The sequence below is a fragment of the Monopterus albus genome, unplaced genomic scaffold (assembly GCF_001952655.1).
Source record: "Monopterus albus unplaced genomic scaffold, M_albus_1.0 scaffold68.1, whole genome shotgun sequence".
In the NCBI taxonomy this organism is placed as follows: domain Eukaryota; kingdom Metazoa; phylum Chordata; class Actinopteri; order Synbranchiformes; family Synbranchidae; genus Monopterus; species Monopterus albus.
This window is the reverse complement of record NW_018127948.1, coordinates 1,533,557-1,550,912: the sequence shown is the minus strand read 5'-3', so window position 1 is coordinate 1,550,912 and position 17,356 is coordinate 1,533,557. Positions and strand designations below refer to the sequence as shown.

Below are 17,356 nucleotides of genomic sequence, written 5' to 3'. Positions count from 1 at the left end.
TGCGTCCTCATATGAGGACCGCACAGCTTGGGTTTCCAAAGCTCAGGACTCTAGAGGTTAAGGTGGCTGTACAACCAGCACTGACTAAAGAAGATCTGCATGAACCAATGAATATTTGTGAATGAACTTAAAATACAACATACAGTAGAAACTGTTATCATGTATTTTGTGTTAGCAAAATAAACACAACTAATAAAACAAAGCCTGAATATCATTTTCATCCTCTTTAACATTGAGAAGTAGTGAAAATGTCCATCTCCTCTTATATTTGTGCTCTTAAGACTCTGATGTGGAGCTGAGGACGTACTGTGAAAAGAAGACAAACTGATTATGTAAGATTCTGCTGAGGGGCACTGGGATTATATCTTTCAGCCAGAACTCCCCCAGCTCAATTCAACTTCACAATAAAAACTGGGGTGTGTGTGTGAGTGTGGATGAGAGAGAGAGAGAGAGAGAGAGAGAGACCAAAAGCTGCCCAAAGGCAAACAGGCAAAGCTGATTTTGAGTTCCAGAAACATTAAGCTGCACAGCATATCTGCCAGTGATTTTAAGTGTGTGTGTGTGTGTGTGTGTAAACCAGGATATGTCTGCTTATTGTCTTGTTCCCACTGAATTTAGATAATCCACTGATAAAATACCATCTCTGTATACAGCCAGTGATGCCTTTGATTTAATAAATGAGGACCAGTAAACCTCAGACATTACATTGTCCCTCGTGTGATGAAGTCACTTGTTCCAGCCGGTGACCTCGTAGAACAGTGCCTTGAGTAGTCGAGCTTCGTAGGTGACAGTGTTCTTCCCAATGTGAATGTGGCTCTCCTCCAGTGGCTGCTCGATGATGGCTGGCACGTCTTTACCATACACTGCAGGTGAGCCAGAAAAAAAAAAACTGAATTAACTGGCTTAAGGCTTACTAGTGTCTCCTGAAATCTGCAATATTCATAACACACTACATTACGAATGTGTTTCTGAGGATTTTTATAATGTTAGAGCTAAAAATAATTAAAAAAAAATCTCTTATAAGCACAGTCATATTCCTCACTTGTGCCTTTTCCTTGTGTCTTAGTGCCTCCCACATAAGTTGCGAGGAAAAAATGCAAGGAGATATGCTAGGAGAGAAGACTCGAGAAAACACGTTAACGACATGAGATGTCCTTTCCCCTGATCCTTCATCTGAATTGTCCAATCACCCACTGATTTCTGATAAAGGGGTGTGTCTGTTGATAAAAAAAACCTCCATGATGGATACTCTTGTGTATCTTTGCTCATGCCTCTTCCAACACTGTCCTTGCTCGTTCATCCTCGCTTCTCAGAGCTGATATAAGAGACTTGGAACATCCTGAATCCTTGGTCAACTAACTGGAACAAGTTCTGGGTTGAGCAAGGATCAAGGACACAAGGAACGATAAAATAAGTGATTGGAGAAACATCCGCAGTCTGATCTAAAGGCAGAAGTAGAAGAAAGGCCACAGGTCAACCTTACAGCTTGCTCCTTTGGACAACATGAACCCGCTCAGCAAAGCTGATGAAAATCAGAATTTGGTAGTCAGTGGATTTTGACAGTCACTGAAAACTATGATGAAAAATATTCATTGACAGCCTATTATGATAAAAAAGAATTACTACATCTCATCTCTCAAAGTACTTTGCTCTGTTTCCAACTGACATGTTGACTATTAAAAGTGAAATTAAATGAAGCCTGTCATCACATTGATTGTGAAGACAATGGTACTGTAGTGCAACAGTCCATCAGTTGTGCAGCTGTGTGTGTGTCAATGCAATTGTTGTGAGGACATTTTAGCCCGTTAGAATTCTGTTTACGTTACTGCAGAGTCTGGGGTTAGGCGTTTAGTTGTGATAGTAAAGGTTCCGGTATGTGGGTAGGGAATATATTATGTCAATGAATGTCCTCACAACTACAGTAAGACATGAGTGTGTGCGTGCGTGCGTGTGTGTGTGTGTGTGTGTGTGTGTGTGTGTGTGTGTGTGGCTATTGCTCACCCTCACAGTGCTCCAGAAACTGAACACACTCCTGTAATACAGCATCTGTCAGGACGACCAGGTGTCTGGACATGTTCTCCAGCAGAGACAGGAAACAACGCTTGGAGTAGAACCATGTGTCTGTCCCCAGCTACACACACACAAATTTACATTTTACTCACATGCATTTGTCATATTTTAATACAACAACATTCATGTTAATTTAACAAGACTAATAATATTGTCCTGCTCATGTCTTTGCTTTTCTAACAGGATGATATGTAGCAGTGACATTCCTCTGTGAACCAGAATTTAGACGTGATGGTCAGGTTGTGGAAAGCGGGCATGACTGTATGTCTCATCAGGCTTCACATAATCAAACTCCTCTCTGCTTTTGCTGTGAATTCTGTGGTGAGATTGCTGTGAGAACGAGAGAGCACACACTCAAGACGATGGCTTGTGTTCTCAGCTGGAGCTTAGTGGACTCAGCTGCAGCCAGAGTCCGGGTTGTGACTGGATGAGGTCAAAGGTCCCAACAAGAGCAACTCGACCTCGGAGAAGACCATCAGTGAGAGAATCTTGGACAGCTAAGGTTGTTATTTTTGGTTCAAAGTGACCACAACTGATATTTCTCTTTCAGATGTGACATTTTAATGCTAATAAAATTAATCTTGTATTTATGATCTCCTGTCCATCACTCAGCTTCACAGCCTCACTCAGATAAAATACTCCCTGCTGGCTTACTGTGTCTTAATGCTGGAAAAATCTCTAAGAACACTTAAACGGCTCGCCTTCTTATTGTACGGCTCCAGGCTCTTGATGATGCGAGAGATGCCAAACTCGTAATTCCCTTTAGCACAGTACAGCGTCCTGAAAAATAGATGCAGTTTCAGAATATGAAGAAAACAATTCTGTTTTAATAATGTTCGTTTTAATCACCAAATTTCAATGGAACTGACAATTCAGTGGATTTCATTTCATTTGACTGATAGGACATGAAGTTCTACAGTTTGGTCATGTAATGACACCTTCCATTTACTGAAGAAGGCTGTGGGATAGCGTTCAAAGCATACGATTGATCGCTTACTGACTTTGATGGTAAAATAATTCAAACTTCATGAGACTCTCTGAGCAGAAAGAACAGGAGAACACAAAAATGCAAATTCAGATTATGAAAAGCTTCCTTCACAACTCTGCTGCTAAAAGCACCTCCTGTGTGATTCAAGCCCTCAGTCAGTTTTTGCAGCAGGATTAGTGAAAGGCAGCAGCAGATGGAACTCACCCGATGACCAGGTTGACGATGCAGAGGTGGAAGACTTTCTTCTCTGGGTCGTCATAAGAGATGTGCTCCTCCTCTTTCTCAATCTTCCTCATCAGCTCTTCAGCCTGTTAGATCAGGACAACATGAGAAGGAAACAGAGAGGCAAGACCGATTAGCGTCAGCTAAACTAAACAAGGCAGAAGAATGTTAATTAATCCTATAAATGATAATCCCACACAGAAACACAAGAGACACAACATGAAAGTTTCGAAATTAAAAGAAGGAAAACAACACCTGTTACAATAAAAAAAGCCCATTACTGCAGGCCCCAGCTAGAGGTGGAATAATTACTGAGATCCTGTACATAAGTATTATCGGCAGATTATAAAGTATTAAAGTATAAATAGTAAAAGAACTTATTACGTAGAACAAATGTTTTACTGTCACTGAATGAGTTGGAACTAATGTCAACTATTTTACATACTGCTGCACAGCAGAATCTAAAAATAACTACAACATTGCCATCTGAAATGTAATGGAATAGAAGTATTAACTGGCATAAAAAAGTAAAATTGTTCCGCACAATACTTTAGTAAATACTTTCACTTTGGGTCATATTTAGACCTGTATTGTAGCTGCCACTAAGTTTGCTTTTTGAAGAACTGTAGACAGAAAGGTGAATTTTGAAGCATCAGTCATATTATTCAGCCAAATGCCTACAGTCACCTATTACATCACCAACCACAAACTCTGCAGTGGTGGCAGCCTGCTTGTGTCACAAAATAAGTTGGGTTTAGCACTTTGTAAACAATTTGGAAAGAAAAATGAAAGATGCACGAAGAACAAGGAAGTAAACTCACTGCTCCGCAGCTTAGTAGCATCAAACAGTTTCAGAGCAGACTGACACTTCATTTCTGTTCATACCTCAGTAACAAAAAATACTATGTTTCTCTGACCAACAATGCAGGTGCAGGCTGGATTCCACTTAGTATTTATGAGCGGCGTGAGAATGGCGCTGCTAGCACCGACAGGATATCTGAAGAACTGTACATTACCTCTTCATTCTGGCTGGTCATGATGTAGGACACACACAGGTTGGCCAGGACCACGGCGCTAACATTCAGGATCTACAGTGACACACACACACACACATTTATTTATCATTAGCCTTTTAAGCATTATTTAATGAGTTTCAAATGCATGGCTGATACCACTTGTGTTAGTTTCATTTTACAGAATATTTTCATTCAGCACCAGGACTTTTAAGAAACCTTGGTTGAAACTAAAACAACCAAGTGGTGTTCTCAACATGATTTTAGACATTTTCTGTCTTTTCCTAATTCTCATTAGTTTAGAAAATTAAAATTTCTTCTGTGACAGTCATTCACAATAGAAAATAAAAGCAGCATTTGATATGTTAGAGGATAAATGTGACAACTGATGTCATTTCTCACCAGAACAGCAATAGGAAATCTTCAAATGGCTATAAAAATATAAATGGAATTTAAGATGTTAAATGCCACATGAAACCATACTCAAGAACATTACTTCACTTTGGATACTTTCAAACATTCCAGGATGTTACGAACCCCTACTAAACAATGCAGCACTGATATAATTATTCATTTTCACATTTCTTGTGCCTATTCAATGATGAATGGGTTCATTCCAGGACCCTCAGCTACATTTATCATGACTTTATTTTCTGAAATTTGACAAAACTCAAATTTTTTAGATGCAAGAAATGTCAGAAGCACCACAGCAAACAGCAGCAACAGCAAAACCAGGAAAATATCAAAAAAGATGTAATGCACAGATGTGAAGACACAGCAAAGGAGTAAAAACTGTTCGGTGTCTGTTTTTACCGAGGGTCCGCACTTGCAGGGACACTCCTGAATGTTACACTGCTCCATCTGAACAGAAAGGCAAACTGTCAACATTTCACCTTGACTCTCTAACTGTTGTAGTGGTAAAAGCAAACTGAATATAATCATAATAGGATCAGAATATAGTTAATAGTTATTAGCATATTTGACAGGTAAATGTTAATGCACAATATGTAGTATGGTCAGAGTGAACTCTCTGCTCCTTTGTACGGGTCTCTGCAAGAACATTGGGCCCCAAACTTCCTGTTGTTTAGCACAGTGTGCAGGGGGTTCCCAAAAATAGAGAAGTGTAACCAGGGTGGGGGCCCGGTTGGACGTCAAGATCTAGACAATTACAGGAAGTTGGGAAATGGCCATATACAGTAGTTAGCTGCAGAGCTGATCAGGAGTGTGTGTGAAGACCCGAGGAGAAGACTAGACCTGCTGACTGACAGCCTGACTTTCTCTGCAGAGGCCCAAACCTGACAGGTGATCCTGTTTCTTGCCCTCTCAATCATTATCATAAAATATTGTTCAATAAATGATGATTGGCACTGCAGTGATTCTCCCTGTGAATTGATTTTTGCCACGACACTGTCTGTGGTGCTGATAGGTGAATGACATTCTAGGGCTCCCTCCACACATTTATTTTCATCACAAATATGATCAGCCATTCCGAAGCACTCACATTATCGTAGTGCTTCTTGACGATGGGTTCGTAGAAGCCGATGGCTTCCTTGTACTTGTTCTGCATGAAGAGCACGTGGGCCACGTTCAGCTTCCAGGTGTCATCCTCATTACAAACTTCCACCGACTTGCGGAAGAGCTTTTCCACCATTTGGAAGTTCTCACGATTCCAGTAGATCTTGGCCTGGGCCATCAGGACCACAATGTACCTGAGACAAGACCCAGCCAATCAGATGGGAAAGATGAAAAAGGAGGTAATGAGGTGAAGCACTGCAGAGAGAAGAAGTGACTGCCTGAGCAAGAATTCCTAACATGGTTATGGATAGAAAAACCTGTAGTCAAGGATCAAGTAATCAGATTTTTAATAGGTTCTGCTATTTCTCTAATTATAAAGTCCTTATTTGTTTTGGTTCAATTAATTGAACTGGAGCCTTTGAATATAACAATAACATGTAGAGAGAATTATTTGTCAAACCTTTAATTTCATCTTGCTAAGAACACATTTCTTATAATTACTATTTCTTGTGGGGCATGAACCGTGCTTCACTAAAGATTCTAGATTCAAAGGTTTTATTTGTCACTTGCCCATACAATATGTGCAATACAGGGTGGAATGCTCTTGAAGCTGTGATAAAAAAAGGCTATTGTGGAAGGCATGAAAATAATTAGAAAGAAAACTCTCAGAGAATAAGAAAGTGATGCGTAGGAGTGTGTGTGTGTCCTCTTACTTCTCCTGCATCAGGTCATATTCCTGCAGGGCTTTCTTCTGTGTTTCATCATCTCGAGCGAGCCGGGCCTCCTGCACCTGCATATAGAAAATAAACATTCATACAAAACAACATCTAATAAATAACTAAAAACATAGATAGTTTTAAAACTGTGCAGAGTGGAACAGGAGGGAGAAGGTATACAACCTGCTTGGCCAGCTTACGCAGCTGCTCAGTTAGTCTGGCGTTCATCTCATCAAACTTCCTAAAAGCCTGTGAAATAAACAGACAAATTGCACAAACAAAAGGGTGAAAATGGTCTTATCTGATTTTATCCATGAATAAAAACACAACAAAATTTAAGCTAAAGCTTTCAGATGTAATATGTAAAATGGTGGAAGTGCAATCTTGAGATAAAGCTGCGCTGTGCAGGAGTTTTGTGCAAAAAATGTTCAACAGAATAAAACACATAATGGGCTATGAGTAACAACTTTCACATTACACTTAGAGGGTTGATCCATGGTTTACATTAAAATATTTATTCATGCTGCCTTTATTTTTAAGGCTTATTCACTTTGTTATCATCACTGTACCTCCTCTGGTGCTGTCTGGCAGGTCAACAAGGCATCAAGGAACTCATACAGGTACTAGAAAGGACAAAAAAGTGTCAAATTACACGTGGATTCATCAGTAAATTTACAAGATTCTTAAGCAGATGAAAATTTATTTTAATCTGTAAGTAAACAAGAAAAATAAAGAATCAAAACAAAGATTAGTTTATGCAATGTGATTTAATTAGGACCTGGCGTGATTTTTGATGAAACACTCCCATGTGAACAGAGAATGCAACTTACAGGGGAGAGGAGTTTGTAGGTGAGATGGGCGTTTTCTGCCAGGACATCAGCTGCCAGGTCAAAGTACTGAGAGAGAGAGATTGAATCCAGCAGAGATATTAATACCATTTTAATGAAACCCCACATCTCTCCGCAGCCCTCTGTGTTTCCAGCTCTTTCCACAAAGAGTCACACCACATGACTTCAAATCCTCTGTGCACAGACCCTCACTGGTTGACAGTATGGTGGAAACTGCAGACACAGTTCCTCATGTGGTGGAGGGTATCATGGTTTTAAAGGAAAATTATGATAATTCTCTGTATAACAAAGACAGCTCTCCAGGGTTGACATTGCCATTACGTCCTGTACAATCTATTAAAAACTGACAATATTTTGTGGACGTTTTTAGATTATAATCTTTTTAATGGCATTTTAATCACTATGTAACAGTGGTTAAGAAAATAAAATCCTTTACATACACTGAATGTTACTCCACGGGCTTACAAGTGAGACGCTACTGCAGCGATGACACCTGAACTAGTCTACAACAGGCCGCGAGCAGGTTAGGATTCCCTGACACACACTGGCCTGAGGTGTACCTCATGTTTGCAGTAGAGCAGCAGCAGGTTTCCGAAGGTGACGGGGGGGAAGGTGGGCTGCTGCAGCAGGAAGGCCAGCTTCTCAAAACCCTCCGATGGCTTTGTGTCCATGTTCAACAGAGCCTGGTTGTGGAGTGTCACTGAGTCCAGCTCCTGACAAAACACATGCAGGCATCAAAATATGTCCAGATAATAAATGTATGTGATTACTACACTCAGTGCTAAGTTAATTAGGTACACCTAGCTAAAGCTAATTACCTCCATGTAAGCCTTCACATCAATGTCTCTATTCTAATATTCCATTAGTCTCTCTTATCTCCAGGCTGTCAGTGGGACAGGTTCAGGCAGCTTTAATTCAGATTACAGTAGAATAAACACACAAATCTGAGAGTGTAGCAAATCCAGCTACACACAGAAAAAGAGTACACTGGGAGGAAATGGGTGATGATATTACCTCCTCTGATCTCGGGGGCATGTCTGTCAGAGCTTCCTGAGCTCCTTTCACTGCAGGAATCCAGATGAAAGCAAACAAAAGAGAAAAAAGGGGCTAATTTTAGTTTGTATCAGTGTTTGACTTTTATTTGCAAAAAAAGCTTTATAAATTAGTACAAGTTAAACAGACTAGAGGCTTAACAACTGTTATGAGGAAAGTTGCTGATCAACACTAAAAGGTGAACTGTGGAGTTACAGAGATGGATATGAACAATGCAGTAAATGAATAATCTGTAAAACTGTGAAGGTGTACCTTCACTATTTCTCACCAAAAATACTGTGTATGTTTGAGTTCTGAGAAACATGTCAAGCACATTTTCTTACTTGTGAGACATTTACAGTTTTATGAATTATTCATTTACTGCATTGTTCACATCCATGCTTGTCAGATTGCAGACTTGTTCCTTCATTGGTCAAAATCTTAATTAAGGATTAATAAAACGAATAAATAAAATTAAATGGCTGCAAAGAAGGTTTGTGATTTTGCGGTGGATGAGTCTCAAACTATGAAAACTAAGTGTACTTTATGACATGTACATGCACAATAAAAATGATTTATTCATTCCTTTTGCCTAATGGTATTAGTTTTTCCTTCTTCACACAGATAGAACTGTACTTCCACTAGAGGGTACTATTTGTACACCACTTTCACTTCTCTCAGGTTAAAAAGACAGTCATGACTCAGTGGCAGTGACAGACTGGACTAAGGACAGCTTCCCATCTGTACATTGATTTTAAAATGGATGAATATATATTTCAATAACTAAATAATATAAATAATATTTCAAAATACTTAAATAATACAACTGATGCAAAGCTAAGTTAAAAAGTTACCTAAACTTTCAAGTGAGATTCAATTTGGATGTTGACTAACAATCTACCTATTTCACTTTTTTTTCTTTTCCAGTGTTACACATATAGTTTGTGGATATAAACTTTGATACTCTGTTACTTAATGTAAAAAGATCTTTCATTGCATGATTCCTGAAACGTGCAGCATTACTTGGATTTTTGCACTCAGCAGATATTTGCGATACAGACAGGAAATATGGGGCGAGAGAAAGAGTAATTTAGAAGGGAGACTGTGGTTATAGTTAGTTAGTCTCTTAACTAGACTACCATAATGCCCCATTCAACTTCTTTTAATCTCTATATGCAGGTTCAACCTTACAGGCTCGATTCAGATCTGGCCTCAGGCACCTTTATTCTCTTGTCTTGTCTCAAAGAGGACATATTGCAGGTGATGCAGCTCCCTGTCATTTTGATAGAACAGATGTTTGATGTGGGCTTCAGACATCCTCCTTTACTACTTTTGGTCCTGTGATCACTGTTCTTTAAAGCTTTGCTCTGATAATGTGTCAGAGGGCTGAGAAAGGAGGGAGTGAAACTCTGCTTTTGAAGATAAAAAGCGGCTTTATAATGTCTTTTCTGTGATTTTCATCTTTTCTTATCAATTTCTCTTCTCTCTCTGTGGCTACATTCACAAACTTCTCAGTTCTACGAAAGCACTGAATTTTGGCTTGACTCATATATTCTGTAGTTGAGAAAGAATAACCCAGATAAACACATAGAGTATTATAATAATGTTGTCATGCTTGGCTGGTTTGCATAAAAATTAAAGTACCTTTGTAGAGGTAAACAGGAAATACTGTACATTGCCCAAAACAATTCCTATGATATAGTTGAGCAGCTGCAGGTGGTAGCATATTGTGAGTACAGCCGTGAGGGTGAGTAAATTCAGCAAATTCAATGTGTTTACAGTAAACCGCCAGCCTGACGTGACTGCGTTAGCGCCTGTGATCATCGTTTCATGGACATTTCGCACGCAGTTTCTGTTCAACACTTTTTTTAGCTTATCGTGTTTACGTATGGACTCAAGTTTCTGGTCAGCGGCGCTGTTCCAACGTTTATGCTTTTCATGTTTATGATGGACTTCAGCATTTCTTTGGATCTCATTAATGTTTGTTCAGTCTGCATAGCTTACTCCCCTTCACACCTGTTAAGTCAAGACATACTTACTGTACTGCTTCTTATGGGAAAATGTGTTCTCCTTCTTTCCTGCCAAGATGTTGTTCTGTGTATTTAGCTCTTGGTCTTTCAGTTTTGGTGATTATTGCTAAGTATTATCTTAACCTTTGCTTTCCCACATATATCTAGTGTTTAGCCTGAGGTCACTCTTGTTTATACTCTGCCATAGTGTTCACCTGTTTTTTTTTTGTTTTTTTTACTGTAATAAAGCTCTGCATCCCTTCAATACATCTACCTGGCTCTGTTTTGCATTTGAATCCACATCTAAACTATAATACAAACCATGCCAGGAAGGTATTCTTTCATTTAGCAAAAGAAGCTTGTTTAAGTCAGTTTTCACTGAGCCTCTGCAGTGCAGGTTTTATGCCTAAAATACTGGAATTCCTCACAGTCACTCAAATTTTGTCCTCATCTTTAGTGCTAGTGCTCATTTATGTGGTGTATGACAATTTCTGCTAATGCTATTCAGCAGTGGTAGAAGAACTATTTAGATCTGTTACCTAAATAAAAATATCAGTACTACAAAGTAAAAATACTCCATTATAAGTAAATATCACCAATTTAGAATCTTGCTTAGTAATATGTAAGAAAACATAAAGAAGTATTAGCAACAAAAAGTAAATAAGGCATTAAAAATAATCATGTATGCATTGTATTTTGTAGATTGATCATGTTTTGTCTGTAGCATCTTGATCTTCAAAGTAACTAATCACTACACGTCAGATAAATGTAATGCAGTCAAAAGTATAGTAAAAGCATAAAGGAGCATAAACTGGAAATACTCAAAGTACAAGTACCTCAAAATTGTTCTTTAGGACAGTACTTGAGTAAAGGGTCATTTCAAGCTCCCCTGCTGATTTTGTTGTTTATGGTGAACAAATCAGATGTATTATACGTCATTTCCTGTCCACTGCATTTCTTTTCCAAATGAAAAAGCAACCACACCCTTAAGAATAAAAAATGTACAAGCTCTTATGACATGGCTATAGGTTAAATCACTGCTGTGTTGTAATAGCAATGATGGTTACTCAAACATTTATTGCAGATGTGTGAGAACGCCAAAAATTATGATTTCAATAGTTTTTGTCCCTCTGTTGTCATGCTTTTATGATACATGCAAAGTTTCAGATGTACTGAGTGGGGTCCTTACAGTTCTTCAGCTGGTATTCAACAGCAGCTTTGAGGTTGAAGGCTTCGATCAGGGCTGTCTGATGCAGCACCAACGTGTTGCCCACGCTGTGGACGTCAATGCCCTCAGTCGTCATCCCAACACTCAGCTCTGGTACACAAAAAACAATATTGGTCAAAAAGACTTGTCATTCGATCAAATAGCTTAAAACAGACTGTTGTAGATCACTGAAACATGACTTTACCTGGATGTTCCCTGATGCCACGTTCTATGATCTTTTCAATGTATTTAAGGGCCTGACTGTAGTTTTTCAGGCTGTAGTAACACAGGGCAATGTTGTAAGATAATGCTGAGAAAGGAAGAAAAGAAAAAGAAAGACTATAAAAACTGCAGGATAAATAAGAAAATTCTCAAATATAAGCTAGCTGTAAGCAGAACACATTTAAAGGGCTGATATTGAAAGGTATTTTTGCAATAATAAAACAAACTAAAATATAAATATACAATACTGTTCAAAGGTTTTATACACTTGGCAAAGATCCCGTACATACAGCCAGAGTCATAAAGATGGCATTGTCCACTACAAAGCCCTGATCTCAACATCACGAAGACAGTCTGGGATTACATGACGAGAAGAAGTCACTGAGGCAGGCTAATCCACTGAATAACTGTGGCAGCCTCTCCAAGATGACTGGAACAACCTACCTGACAACAGTTTAACATGAAAGACTGAGTGAGTGAAATTAGAAAAACTGGCAGTTTTTGTAGGCACTCTCCAGAAGATAAGAGTATTCTTCTGAATTTTTTATTTTTTCAATTTGTGTCTGTATACTGCACTTTCATATGTTAAGAGTTTCTCCTCATCTAGCATCCCCCAAACTATTTGCCTCCAAGGCCCTCAGACTACAATATCAATCAATCAATCAATCAATCAATCAATCATTGTCACCTCAGGTAAATCAGATCCTAATCATCATACCTCGAGGTCATTTTAGTTAGTAGAAGATCATGTACAGTATAGTATGTGCCCCTCCTTGTGTGATGTTGCAGGTCTGCTCTTTTTCTCGGTGAAACAATGTTATCAAACAACCACCAAAGTTCTTCACAATCTGAAAGCAACTCCTCAACAGTGGAACCAGCAACATGTTGCAATATCTTGTAGTAAAAGCCAGTGTCACTGAAGGTGTATTCATGTGTGTGTCTTTGGGAAACTACCTGGAACATATCCCAGCACCTGCATGGCAGACATGAACTTCTTGCAGGCCTCCTCGTACTGCTCGTCCTGGTACAGTAAGCAGCCCACATTGTAGACATAGTCTGGGTCATCCGGGGGCAACTGCTCCAACAGTGACTGCTCCCACATAGACACACAGATAGACATATAGTCATTTCCTGAAGACTTACCCTAACCTTAAACCAAGTCATCACCCTAAAATTCAATGATTTACATGGTGAGGATCAGCACCAGGTCTTCGTGAGGGAGGCAAGTCTCCACAAAGTAAATGTGTTAACAGATTTTGGTCCCAGAAATCTGAATATTACAGGCACATACATAAGGACATTCATTTACATGATGCATTCCTTAGTGCCTTAACATACTTGACCTTAACAACTAAATGCCTCATCCCAAGCCTTATCCTAATACTGACCTATACCTAATTCTAACCCAAACCCTAAAACTAAGACTTAATTCTTGAACAGCTCTTTGAAGGACTGGTCAAAATGTCCTCACTTCCATGGACTAAAACTCAAAAGGTCCTCACAATATACAGCCATACAAGTACACTATACACAAGTGCAATCAGTAGAACGTAAATGACTGTGTGTGTCTGGCTGCAGATAATAATGATTCAAAATTGCTGCCACATTAAAAAGAAATGGTATAAATTATATGGTTTATCAGATAATGTGTAAGAGCTTGTCACCTTGGCGGTGGAGTAATCTTCCTCACAATATTTTATACAGGCTTTCAGCTTGACCATCTACACGAGAGACAGAGAGAGAGATGAAGATAGAGAGAGATGTGGGGGGGGGACGACAAACCAAAAGTAAAACAGTGACATGATGTGAAAAGCCAAGTGCTGGGCAAAAAACACTAACATGGAATACAAACTGATCCAAAATGTCATACACAATTAAGTTTCATGAGCTTGAACCTGTTTTGCCAAAATGAATTAACATTTGTTTTGTCAAAATTACATGTTTATACTTAATAACATACTGACAAGATCGACTTAACAACATTGTTATTAGCTGCATTATTTTGTCTTTGAGTTAAATGATTTTCCTTGTTTTCTGACTTATCTACAATGTTGCAATGCTGAATTATCATCTTAGACATGACCTAAAGCTCAAAAAATTAGGTGGTATGTATGTTCTAGTACTTCTATGCAGAAGCAACTCGGTTTATACAAGTCTTGCAAAATCCCATTCACATGACTTTTTTTCTAACATAAATGATTACATGATAGTTTAAGGATTTCCTTGAATGGGTATATTCTCCAGGCAATTGAGCATTCATGTGAACTTGCCTGAAGCCGGCCAGTGAAGCCCCAGCATGGTTAGTGATCATCTCATCACCACTGGATTCGCCTGGAGCACAGTATCTGTTTGTTTTGACTGCTTGAGGCCAGTATGTTTGCCGCATGTGATGTGGGTTAATGAGCAGATTCTAACGATCCATAATGTTATTGTTGGTGCTATGCTAATTTCACTGCTTTGGGACTTTATGTGGTCGTGTGAGGGAAGACGCAGTGACCACCGGTTGGATTTACCAACCTTGGAGCTACTTGAAAGGGAGTGATGTTTCCACTACTTGGTGGGATTTAACGTTAAGTTTAAAAAGAAAAATGTTGCATGTCTGTTAATGCCTTGTTTCTGTAATGTTAGAGAGAATTGTTGTAAGGCTGGAGAAGTTACTATGTCTGCATTAAGCCAGTTAAAATATGGGGTTTCTCAATTACGTGCTTTGTTTAGAGTGTTACACATCTCTTTTCCTTGGTACATATACTGTTGCTTACCTATCTATGGAGGAGAAATTCAAATTAATGCTGTTGTGCTATGCACACCAGCAGCAGGAGGTCTCATTTTTAGGAACAGGCTCTCTGGTTTTACTGTTCTGAAATAATTACAGATGATTTGGAGTTATGATGGGTGTAAAGCTAATCTAGAGGTAAATGGTAAATGGACTGTATTTATATAGTGCATTTTTCCACAGTGTGTTGCACTGGCCAAAGCGCTTTACAGGAGATCATACACCATTCACCCATCGATGACGACAAGCTGCCACACACCGGCGCTAGTCAAGCCACCGGGAGCAATTCGGGGTTCAGTGTCTTGGGTATGCAGGGAGACCGGGAGTCGAACCACCAACTTGCTGGTCAGGAGACGACTGCCCTACCTTGTGAGCCACAGCCACCCCCAAGATTTCCCAAGGTACCCAAGATTAAACATGAAATGGCTGGAAATGATCATGCCATTGCCACTTTAATAAAAACGTGGCCCCTGTTGCTGAACTATACACATTTTTGCTTGCTTTATTTCATTTGTTGTGCATTTATGGCCCATATGGCTTTGTTAGAGCACTCCTGTTGAACAAAGGCTCCCAGTGATAAAAAGTGTGGAACAGATGGGGGAACAGAGTGAAAGATTTCAGTTTAAATGAGGCAGAGTTGTTCATAAATTGCAAATCTGAAGCAAGCAGTGATGGAACACCTGGACCAAAACACTTTCAGATGTCCCACAAAACAATGCTGTGGGACTGAATTGAGCTGCTGATAGAAGTCCATTTGAGTAATACAAGGTCTTTATTTTATCCTGCTTTTTCAGCCCAGTAGTGTGTACATGCTGTACCTTGGTGTGACTGCTGGGGTTGTCTAATAAGAAGGAAGCCTTGGTGGCTTCAGGATAAGCACCAGCATTGTACAGGGACTGTGCATAGTACACCTTGTACTCCTCCACATCTGGGTGCAGCTGTGTGAGCTGCTCATAGCACTCTGCAGCACTGGTGAAGTCCTGGATGTGATAGTAGCAGTAACCCAGCAGAGACAGTGCTGCCCTGGACTGGGACAAAAATCAAAAGCAAGAGTGAGTTATACTGATAGTCACATGCAGTGTTTTGCAATAGAAAACTGTGTGGATAAAGAAAAATAATCTCACCCTTTAACATAGTATTTAAGACACAACAACAATGAAATACAGTGTAATTCAGGATGTCCAAGTATAACAGCACAAAGTGCACTATCAAAAACTAAACCTAGATCAACAGAACCCATTATTTTTAATAGTTGTTTTTACAGTCTAGGCAAGGCAGTTTTATTAATATAGTACATTTCAAACACTGAGGCAAATACATAGGCAAAGAAAAGTATTAGAATAACAATGAAAATAGAGATTAAACACCAGAATAAAATAAAATAAAATGATATTTTAAAAAGGTAGTTTAAGTGAAACAAATTAATAAAATGATAAGAAAAGTCTAACAGACAAATAAGAGAGGATCAGGAGCACAACTACACAAGCAAATTGTAACTTTCCCGAACGCAACACACAGACAACAATATTCCGTTTAAATTTAGGACTGCAATTAATAATTATTAAGTAATTATTAATTAATCTGTAATTATCAATTATTTCTATAAAATATCAAAAAGCAGAAAAAAGCAAAAATACCTACATTGTTAGACGTGAATATATGAATATGAATATTTGTTCAAAAAGATTTTCTATATACAGTATGCGTTACATGAACACTATTCCAGGTACTTACCTTTGTGTGTTTTTGAAGCTGAACGTTTAGGATGTTAATTGCCTCTACATATAGGCCGTCTTTAATCTGAAAGACAGTTGACAATTTGCTTAACTGCGATGGTTTTATGTAAAGCGTCCGTCTTAATAACACAGTATCGCCACTATCTAACTGGGGAAACTGATTAAATTGTTATGAGTGTGTCTGTGTGGAAAATTAGGAAATACTAGGTTGGAGATATGTGAATGGAGTTTCGGTTAGCGTTTTTTTATTTTATTACGGTCAATGTATCGACGCTAGCTTAAAATTGAGCTGGGCAGCTAACCTCAGTGAAAACATAAATATTCTCACCAGTTTGTAGATTGTAGCTGTGTACTCTCCGTCTTTAATAGCTGCCATGACTTCAAATGGGCCGTTTTAACAACAACAAACTGCTTGCAACTTTGTGTATTCTCGATAAGAAGATTGAGGAACTGCAAAACAACATGGGACAGATAGAAGCTTAGTAGTTACTTAGCAACGGTAAAAGACAACTTAACAGACGTGTGTAACAGCCAATCATCTAAGAGGATACATTGACGTATCCCAGTCTTTTGTTTTTTTCTAAACTTAACCTTTATTTAACAGTTGAAGACAGACAAAAATCATAAATGCTTTCTCTCTTTCTTTCTTCAAGTCCAATGTTATATATTAAATAAGGCATTATTTTAAAAAAGTAAGGGCACTTCTATGCTGTAAGAGACACTCAAACAGATGGCAGGAACAACATCAGGAACAGCTAAGATATTCTACTGCACAGAACCCCCAAACAACAGCCCTGCACACACACACACACACACACACACACACACACACTTATATACACACACACTCACAGGCTACTTTATTGGGTACACCTGTACAATTGTTTGCAATTCAGTGCAACACTTCTGTCTTAACATCTGTGTTTATGAAGCTCAGAAGCTTTCAGTTTTTGGTGAAATGATCATAAATGTATGCATTCAATTATATGTTTATTATTGAGGCCA

General features: G+C 38.8%; 1 protein-coding gene across 4 annotated transcripts; it reads right to left on the bottom strand.

The window, feature by feature from the left end:
* Positions 1–63: 63 nt before the first annotated feature.
* Positions 64–16,855, bottom strand: ift70 (intraflagellar transport 70). 4 transcript variants are annotated; one of them, XM_020604905.1, is made up of 21 exons: positions 16,680–16,855; positions 16,350–16,415; positions 15,434–15,643; positions 13,507–13,563; positions 12,797–12,932; positions 11,826–11,930; positions 11,603–11,731; positions 8,387–8,436; positions 7,933–8,085; positions 7,355–7,420; positions 7,094–7,147; positions 6,708–6,773; positions 6,522–6,598; positions 5,795–6,002; positions 5,107–5,154; positions 4,297–4,368; positions 3,263–3,366; positions 2,772–2,850; positions 2,002–2,131; positions 706–863; positions 64–306 (listed from the first exon to the last, which is right to left on the bottom strand). In XM_020604905.1, the coding sequence occupies exons 1-20, from the start codon at positions 16,725–16,727 to the stop codon at positions 727–729; spliced, it is 1,995 nt and encodes a 664-aa protein (XP_020460561.1). In that variant the 5' UTR covers positions 16,728–16,855; the 3' UTR covers positions 64–306; positions 706–726. The 4 variants fall into 4 exon arrangements, with proteins under 4 accessions (XP_020460561.1, XP_020460560.1, XP_020460562.1 ...); XM_020604904.1 differs by lacking the exon at positions 64–306 and having other exon boundaries at positions 643–863; XM_020604906.1 differs by lacking the exons at positions 64–306; positions 5,107–5,154 and having other exon boundaries at positions 643–863.
* Between the last annotated feature and the right edge of the window lie 501 nt (positions 16,856–17,356).

What these genes read in the sequence shown, in the direction of transcription:
- ift70 (XM_020604905.1), bottom strand. Translation starts at nt 16,727, where the DNA reads ATGGCAGCTATTAAAGACGGAGAGTACACAGCTACAATCTACAAACTG. An exon ending in AGCTTCAAAAACACACAAAG is followed by an intron (nt 15,644 to 16,349) that starts GTAAGTACCTGG and finishes TTTTTGTCCCAG; the next exon opens with TCCAGGGCAGCACTGTCTCT. An exon ending in CCTACAAACTCCTCTCCCCT is followed by an intron (nt 7,148 to 7,354) that starts GTAAGTTGCATT and finishes TGTCCTTTCTAG; the next exon opens with TACCTGTATGAGTTCCTTGA.